The sequence below is a fragment of the Giraffa tippelskirchi genome, chromosome 3 (assembly GCF_054371585.1).
Source record: "Giraffa tippelskirchi isolate mGirTip1 chromosome 3, T2T-mGirTip1v1.2.pri, whole genome shotgun sequence".
Lineage (NCBI taxonomy): Eukaryota > Metazoa > Chordata > Mammalia > Artiodactyla > Giraffidae > Giraffa > Giraffa tippelskirchi.
This window is the reverse complement of record NC_137277.1, coordinates 152639702-152649316: the sequence shown is the minus strand read 5'-3', so window position 1 is coordinate 152649316 and position 9615 is coordinate 152639702. Positions and strand designations below refer to the sequence as shown.

The 9615-nt window shown below is 35.3% G+C and overlaps 1 protein-coding gene across 1 annotated transcript in view; it reads left to right on the top strand.

Annotated features, from left to right (window-relative positions):
• Nucleotides 1–9326, top strand: part of INO80D (INO80 complex subunit D) — a 67908-nt gene extending 58582 nt beyond the window's left edge. Inside the window, exon 12 of the mRNA XM_081577763.1 lies at nt 6836–9326. Coding sequence (XP_081433889.1) covers nt 6836–6864 — 29 coding nt within the window. The 3' untranslated portion in view covers nt 6865–9326. The remainder of the gene's footprint in view (nt 1–6835) is intronic.
• The last annotated feature ends 289 nt before the right edge of the window (nt 9327–9615 follow it).

Below are 9615 nucleotides of genomic sequence, written 5' to 3'. Positions count from 1 at the left end.
TGGCTATTTATACCTGAATCTAGTCTAATTTACATAGATATATTTTAAAAGATGCGTAGAGAGAACATATCTATTAATGATGTGATATAATAATTCATTTGTCAGGGAATATTTGATCTTAATTCCTTTTCAATAGGTAAAGATTTGGATGTATTTTCCTACTTCCTCTATGTATTTCTCTTTATGCCATGCTAATTCTAACCAGTCCCTTCTTTTGAAAGCTTTTCTTTCTCTGCTTTTTAAAGGAATGATGGTGATCAGCAGGCATTATGCAGATACCACGTGCCTGAGATTATGGAGGGGAAATGGCACATGACTGTATGAAATCATGATATGCCCTATTTTCTATTTATTGAAGTTTTCTTTTTGTGGGCCAAAAATATGTTTGTAATATATTTAGTTTTTTTTTAATCATGATAATTGATTGGAAGATGTATTTTTTAATAGCTTTGCCTTTTTTGCAGATTGAGAAATTTCTAAATTATAAAATTATGTCACAAAGCAAAATTATATTTGGTAGCACCGTAAATTTTTATTCTGAATGGTGAGAACAGATAATTTGAATATTTCTCACATGTGAACCTATGTTAGTAAGCTTTTTAATTTTAACGTACTGTAATGAAATGATTATGAGTAGTTACCTCTGCTCAAAAATGTCATTGAGTTCACTGAGCTCTTCGCATCCCATTGTAGCCATCACATGCTAACTGTCCACTCCTAGTGATTCGATTCTGTCTCCATTGTGTACTAATTACAGCTTGTAGCAGAGCAGCCCGTTGACTTTCTTTTTTACTGACGTAAAAGTGGTACATGCACATTGACTTTCTTATCAGCCCTTCTTTGACAGTGAAGGGAAAGTCATGGGATGTCGATTTGAATTTTTCTGGCAATTTGTCCCTCGTGGTAGCTGCTTAAAATTCTTCAGTTATCAAAACTGAGTTTGCAGTAAGTTGCACATTTTATTGTTTGCAATTTTCTGTTTTCTGTGCATTTTTAAGCCCTTTCCTGCTTTCTGGAAAGGAGGCATGAAATGATCAGGAATGTTGCCAGTTACAGCTTCACACCAAAAACTTTTGAGTAAATTTGTTTTTGTGTAGATGCCCACGATGATAGCTGAAGAAGGGGCACCCGTAGAAAGTACCCGTGTAGATTTAAGAAAGTAGCAAAAAACAAATTTTTCCTCTCACTTTGTCTACTTCAAAACAAATACCTGAGCTTGCGATTCACTTTGCTCTTGCTGTTTCTTGTGAGTCCCTTTTTGGAAAGAGAAGAACATCTGTGAACCCAGAGATAACCGTTATGTTGTTGTTTTAGCTAATGGAGCAACTTTAGTCTCTTAGTAGAAGGTTTGCTATTAACATGTAAAGAAAGGAGTGAAATATCTTTTACTCCAGAAATATGAAAATTAATGTCTTTTAAAATAGCACTTAATGCTCCAATAAGGCAATACTGGAATCAGAAACAAATTTTATATAAGGTTCTATCTAATTACGTGGATACTAGCTTTCATTTTAGTGTTAAACTCATGAGAAATAGTGGCAAAGAAGGTTCACTCTTGTTTCTGCAGTTCTTTGGGACCATTTATAAAGGCCAGTTAGATTGTGTTAATGTGATTCAGTTTATAAAGTAGCTGCAGTTAATGGATACATTCTGTGCTCTGAGAATCTGAATTCCATGCTAATGTATAATGCTCACTGGCTGTGATCTAAAGCATCCGAAGGAAAGATGTGTTTTTCTCCTTTACACTCTCTACATAACTGTTAATATTATTTTAGTTAAAATACTTAAGACATTGATTTTCCTCTGTACAAATGGCTTAGCAATTTGCACATCTGGGTAGATTATATAGTTAGTAAACAATCCACAATAGTAAATAGCAATCACATTTAACCCACCAATTGATACACTATGCAATGGAAAAATTTTCTAATTATCACCACATAGCTTAAATGGCAAAGGATTCTTTTCTCTAGTAACCTACCATGTGAACTAGAACTGTCTCATAAATGACTTCCTGAGCAATTTCATGTTGGCAGGCAGTGTGATGCGCCTAGTGTCCTTCCATGAAAAGAGTATAATTTAATGAGAAGCAAATAGTAGGTATGGACATAAAGTTGGAAAAAAATTTTTTCTTTTCCTTAAAATCATAGTTATTGTTTTGAGTGGTTTAAGGCTAAAGAAAGCAAATACTTTATCTTTGCCAAATAATTATTTATAAGATTTATTTCTTGAATAAGCCCAATCTCTCAACTGCAAGTGAAGCAGCATCACTTTCTGTGACTAACACTAAAGCTTTTCCTTATCCGAGCTCGTGCTGTCCATGATCGTAATCCACAGAGGCAAAGACAGTGTCCATGATACACACAGCTGCCGTAGCTGTGTGATTTTCTTCTTAACCTGAAAAAAGATATTGATCCATACCATTGGGCTTTTATCATTTGGCACTAAAATTTGAGCCTGTGTAGGTCACACTCATCCTGTAAATTCACTGATACTTGCCTGCAGTCTTTCCTGTGCCCCTGCCTTGTGGGAGTGGTGATGGTGGTGGTAGCTTCATCCACAGTGTTTGTGGGAGGCAAGTTGCCTTTTTCTCCAAGTTAGTTCAAAGGGTTGCTGTGGTTTGGTATTGCAAAGAGCTGAGGCTATTAATAACACTAAACTATCATTTCAAGCTAATAGGTTTGAAATTCATTTAAAATTTGTTTAGGTATTTAGTTTCTGGTTTCTTCATCCTCTTTCTTTTCAGCCTTCTTTTAACACTCTTATTGAATTCTCTTTTTAATCTGGTGTATATAGAATAATGCAGTAGTCGTTTAAATGGTCAACAGAATTCTGCAGTTTAATGAGGCAATTTAAAGGATTCCCTGGAAGAAAGTGTAGTCAGTCTGAATGTTTCATCGCAAACAGCTACATTGCTCCAAGGATTTTTTTTCCTGCTGAGAATTATATTTCTTGGAGAAGGGTGGGTATGGGAATATATATGACAGAACATGGGGTTTTTTTCCCCCCTCTCAATACATTGAAAACAACTGAATTTTAATGGGCATTCTATAGAAAAGTAAAATAATATAGTGACTGCTTAATACCTTGAACTTTATAAAGATTTCTAATATCATATATTGAAGTGAAGTGAAGTCACTCAGTCATGTCCGACTCTTTGCGACCTTGTGGACTGTAGCCTACCAGGCTGCTCCGTCCATGGAATTCTCCAGGTAAGAATACTGGAGTGGGTTGCCGTTTCCTTAGCTCCAGGGGATCTTCCCGACCCAGGGATCAAACCCGGGTCTCCCGCATTGCAGGCAGACGCTTTACCCTCTGAGCCACCAGGGAAGCCCAATATCATATATTGGAGGGACACAAAATCCATGTTTAGTAAATTAAAGCAAGACCTTTTTTTTCATAATACTGTCTTTCAAAAGATGTGTAATAAGAGATCGGTGAAGAATATATTTGAATATCTCTTAAGCGTTTTTTTTCTGATCAGTGAGTTAGGAAAGAAAACATAAAACATAAATGAGTAATTATGTCTCTTCTAATAACCAGTGTCATTAATGCAAAAATTGTGGGTCAAACTTAGCCTTATTTCTAAATAGCAAAAATTCTCTCTTTTTACTCTTACTCTGATTTTTTGTTAGGTTCCTTCTCTCTGCACTGTGATACAGAGCAAATAAAAGGAAACGTGGCATTTGAGAGAGAGTGAAAGAGTAAATGTGGGATGACTTTTTTCCCCCTAGGTTCCCAAACCTTGGGAATGTTTGGCTACTTTGAATGGCAGCGTTATGGTGATCTCAAGTGCAGTCTGGGAAAACAGTCTTCTAAGAGAAAACCTGTCTCACTCTTAGCAAAGTAGGGGAGCACAGCTTTCCTTCCATTTTTCCCTTCTGCCTGCTTGCTCAGCCCACCCCCAGCACTGAAGTACGTGTACACACACACATGCATGATCTGTACTGCTCCTGGCCCAAGAGAACCTTTTCTTTCACTTGGTTCTTTTTTTTTTTTTTTTTAAGCTGGGGACCACGGAAGTAAGCTCTATATGCACCCAAAGTTACCCATGGAAAACTTTTCAACATGCAGTGCAGAAGGCTCCAATGCAGTTTAAACGCCACCCTTGCTTTTACTTGGAGAACAGACTGATTTGCCCTGACATGACTCCACCCTGCGTCACTGAAGTACAGTTGGCTCCAGCTGATGAGCCTGGAAGGGATGGGAAGTTTGGTACTTAGCACGTTGTCTTCATCTGCTCGGAAGGGTTGAATCAGTTCCTCTCAACAGTGATAATTCTTTTCACTGTATAGTGTTGAGTATGTCTCAGGGATTCCTTGTGGAAATTAGGGCAGTTTTTAAAATAAGAAATTAGTTTTAAAAGCAACTAAAGGTGACTCACCATTGAGAGCGCGCAGGAAAGAGAAAACGTTTGGTTTTGTAGCCCATGGTGTCTTGCTTGGGACGCTTCTCCTTCTCCTTCAGGCTCTCATCTCAGCCTCAGCATACAGAATCCTTTCCCACCACGCACAGCTTTAAAACTTTTATTTAAAAATTTCCTTCCCCAATGAGCTTTCAGAATACTTATTGTAGATTTTAAGAGAAAAGGTATATTAATTTATGCTATTAACATCACCTCATAAATTATAAGTTTTATACTAAAGCTGTATTGAGTGTAATGAATTATGTTGCCTATGTGTTTAATAGCTAAAAAATTATATATGAGCTTTTTTTTTTTTTTTTTTTGACAAAACAAACTAGTGAAGCACCTTTTTACACTGGATCTCTGCCGTGTCAAGGTGTATAGCTATCCTTTGCTACCTTGCAGATATATAAAATAGAAGGATATCCTGGGGCCTCAAAATGTAGAACACCTTTAGACCATTTATTACTGCTCATAGAACCGTTGAGAAATCACGTTTCCTTAGTAAATGATCTGTGGTTTACACTTAAGATGGCTAGAAGCTTAGTTACAGGGTAAATAGAAATACATAGATCAAGTAAAAACTCCCAACTACTGTAGCTGGAATTTGTAAATTAAGTTTTTAAGACCTCTTTTATTTCCTATGGATTTATTCTTTTAATTACAGTTTATTCTGCAAGTTGGGAAGTAAAATAGGAAAAATAATAAATCTAGATGTTCTCAGTGTCTTATTCAGGAACTTTTTTTCCCTCCTCACTAAGGAATTCCCACTGTGACTTAAAAATAGAATTAAAGTACTTGTGTACATGTATTTGTCTGTGTTTTTACACACATGCAAAAATATACATTGGGGGCACGTGTATGAGAGAGATGAATGTGTGCTTACGTAAAAAGAGAAAGGCAACAGAATGTATGGTAGAAATATGATTTATTTAGTTGAGGGCGTTGGAGTTCCTTTCTCATTGTCTCTGTTGTATAAATACACCAAATTCTTGATTGTGTTATGTTAAAAGGCTAGCTCTGATATCATGTGCATTTTATTTCAAGCTTTTGATTAGCTTACGCTATGTTTTTAAAATAACACAAGAAACAGCAGCCTCTTGCTTTTGAGTGAAATAAGTGAAAAACAGACCTGGACATGAGCTGTGTTTATCTATTGGGGTGATGGGACCAGAGATCAGTTGAACCTTTTTTATGTTGATAATAGATTTCTTCATATTCTGAGTTATAAAATATTATTGATCACCTTTCCTTGGTGAAATAAAGAAAAGTAGAGGCCTTTTATAAAGAATGCCATTTTTAAAGGGGCTCCTTTGTTTAAAGAGTTGGTGGGATCATTTCACCATGCACATTTCAAAGCTGAGTTGATTTCAGTTATTTCCAAATTTTTTTTTTAATTACTCAGTTGTGTTATTATTTATGAAGTTAGCATGCCCCCAAACCACCATATTTTGGCTATGGGAAAATTATGCTACCCTTGACTTTTTACCTGGTTTATATGCAGTTTTTAAAAAATGCATTCCTGTATTTTGAGTTTTGTCATTTTGCTATACGTTCATTACTGGAGTGTCTGGTGGTCTAAAATAGTCAAAGCTAGAGTTTTATTAAATGCTCCAATCACATTTATTTTTAATATTAAAAAATCTTATACTTTGAAACATGTTAAAACAACTTCTGATAAATAACATCTGGATTTGTCGTTATCTTTGAAGCCTCATTCATTTTAGATATACTCAAGATCTAGGAAAGCTTTTTGTATGTTGTTTTTACAGTTGTATTTTTTGCAGCATCTCCTAGTTTCATTCACTCTTGCTTTATGGATTTTTTTAAAAATCTGCATATTTCTTGTACATATGCATGCAAATGAAAGAAGGGAGGTTGTATTGGTGCCATTTCTCCCTTCAGTTACTGGTTAATGGGATTTGCTAGAATAAATTCCCCCGATTGAAGGGTGAAACGAAACCCTTTTGTGTATATCTGTACAGAGATGTGTATATGGGATGTGGTGGCACTTTGCTGAATGTGAACTTGCCTTGTCAATGGAAAGATTGAGAAGTATTATGTTTATTTATACATTTGTATAAATCTATATATACACGTATGTATATGTGTGTGTATAGATAAATCTATATACATATATTTCCCTAAAAGAAAAAAAGTGTGTGTATAATAGATAAACAGCCTTTGTTAAGCAAGATTATATGTCTTTGGAGAATTGTGGATTATTCTATAAGCAAGAAGAGGGACAGTCTAGCGTAATCATCAGAGGGTACAAAGATGGAAGTCCTTAGGATTATAGTCTTGTTTATGAATTCCTTTTAGAACTGTTCTTACTTGCCAATCCCACTATTCTTCATTTTCATTGACTTCTAAATCAGTCTCTCACCACTTAAAAGTCACACTTCTTTGTGTTTTTTTCTCCTTTATTAGGTCCTTTTCGCCAGAATCATTTGGCCTAACCATATTTCATTAACACTCTGAAATTTCCTGGAAGATACAAATTTTGGCAATACTTTCTATGGTAATTTTGAGAATTGGGCATCATTTGTCTCAAAAACAGCCAACCAATAAACAAAAGACCAACATTCAAACAGAACTACTTTGAAAGTTTTACCTAGATAATTTGGGGATGTTTTGCTTAAATTGAAAAAACATAATTGTGATTTTATGATTAATATTAGTATTAGATTTTGTCATTTATTGTCACTAATTTGTCATTTTAAAATTTTGTTTTACTTTGTGATTTGATCATACTTTTACCATTTTCATTTTAATGGAAAGCATCTTGAATTCTATAACTCATTTTCTTCATGATGAAACTGCTTTAGTGAGTTCTTGTGTAATGAATTCTGCTATATTTCCTTTTGACTTTTCTCACATTTGTGAAATTCTGTTTTAACTTTGCTGCAGCTCTCTAGAAAACTTGCATCCCTATATATTGTGCCTTTAAAGCTTTTATGCACACACAGACAGAAGTGTATATATACATGTTGGAGCATGTGTACATATACTTTCCTATATACTCACACAGTATGTCTCTAGTATATATTGTGTGAGTGGATATATAGATATTCAAAGGCAATGAAATGTTGCTCTCTAGATATATATGTATATAAATAGTGTTGATATATTGTATATACACATGTATATGTATGACTTTTAAATGGCAATCTTTTACATTTAGCAAAATGCTACCCCTACTGGAATATTGTCACTGCGATGGCAGTTGTATGTAATGATTTAAAATACATTATCAAAAGTTATTTAAAGAACATTTAGAAGTCTCACCTGAAGAGGTCCACATATTATTTATTTCTCCTCCTTTTCCTTTTATTGTTACTGTTTTTTTTTTAACTGAAAGGGAGACTGTCATTTTAAAAATACCACCTATCCCAGGAGAGGAAGAGAACTGGAGACTCACTTGAGGACCCTCGTGTGTCTTCCTCTCTCTGAAATGGAGATAAACCACAAACCAGCCTGTTTATTTCAGTTATAAAGCAACCTGAACACTTCCATTACCGTGTGTCATCCACCATCTCCCAGATCAACTTAATTCACCAATTTGCCTCTTCCTTTCGTTAATAATTAATGATCATTGAGATCATTTTGCCTGGGGGAAGTTAACTACTCTCTAGCTGCAGGGAAATTTATCACCTACTTGTTATTCTGCCTTGTTCAAAATTCCACTTTGAGAAAAGACAGGTCTGTCATGAAGCTATCTTAAACAGGTTTTACATTTATTTAGTCAAAGGTCTTCCCAGACATTTTTTTTTTTTTAAGAACTCCAAGTCTGCATGTACCCAACCTAGATTTAATTCTTATTCCCCACAGCTTCAGGTATTTTTCCTTAGTATATCAATTTGACATGCTGAATGGAAGAATACTAAGAAAAAATTGTTCAGTATTTTATTTTGTGATGAGTTGGCAGCAGATTCCATTTCAAGACTTTCTAGAGAGAGGAGTGTAGATGGACAACCCTAAATTGTAAGATGTTAACAAAAAACAGATGGAGTAAGAACACCCCTGAAGACACAAATAGAGAAGTTGGGGTTTGACGGATTTCACAGAGTAGCTTAGCTGAAACTTGATATCAGAAGCAGCCTTTAACAGAAGCCTCTTGGCAGTTGTATGGTACTAACCAGAGTACTGAAGTGCACGCTGAAACCAAGTTGCAGTGGGAAATCAAAGGTGAGGTAACATATTCAAAACCAGTAAAACAACAGGTTGCACAGTTCTGAAATCTCTTCTAACAAAGTAGCTGCACGGTAGCAAGGACGAGCCGTTCTCAAAGCCCTTCCTTTTCAGTGTTCTCCTTCACCTTGGCACACAAGTATGTTCAACAGGCCATACATTAGAATATACATACAAAACAAATTTAAAGCTGCTTAAAGGGAACTTACAAACTGAGACACTTCTCTGTGCTAGTAGTGGCTAGAAGCTTAGTTATATGCACAAAAGCTAGAAGCCACTTGTTTCTACACAGATTGTAGGAGCAAGATGAGGTTGGCAGGTTTGGGGACAGGGCGCGCAGTTCTGAGGAGAGGCGTATCCATGGTATTGAGTGTGCTATTGCTGGTGGGGAGACCACATTTGGGGAAATGATGGGCTTTGGTTTGTAATTTCCCTTTAAACAAGAAGAGATGGCTCACATTTTCCATGTATATCTCAATGAATGTACTGTATTACCATTTTAAAAATTTAATGAAATAATAATGGATTGGTCTCCTTTTGTTTTCTGGTCCTTGTTTGATTTGTTTAAGGGTTTTTGTATACAAAAGTTTACATTTTTATGTATATTTTTCTTGTGTAAAAACTGATGTAATATGTGTATAAAACACTGTATGTATTATCTGTATATAGTGTGACAAAATGATTTTTCTTTCTTTCTTTTGGATGTATTAATAAATCTTGCTGTGAAGTAGCCTTGCTCTTGGTTTAATTTCTTTTGCCTTGATGTTGATGGAAGCTGTTAATACAGAGTAAGGATTTTTTCCCCTTTGTTAGCTAGAGTGTATATACATGTTTTTTATATCTTATGTCAGGAACTCCAGGGGGCTTTATTCATGGTTCTTTATAGTTGGACTAACAGTGGTTAATATGTGTCATATCTGGATCAATTAAGTGCTACTCAAAGTGACTTTAAAGTGGTATCCAACCTGGAAATCCAAGCAGAAGTTGCATTGGAAATTGTTAGGTGCTATAATGGAGGT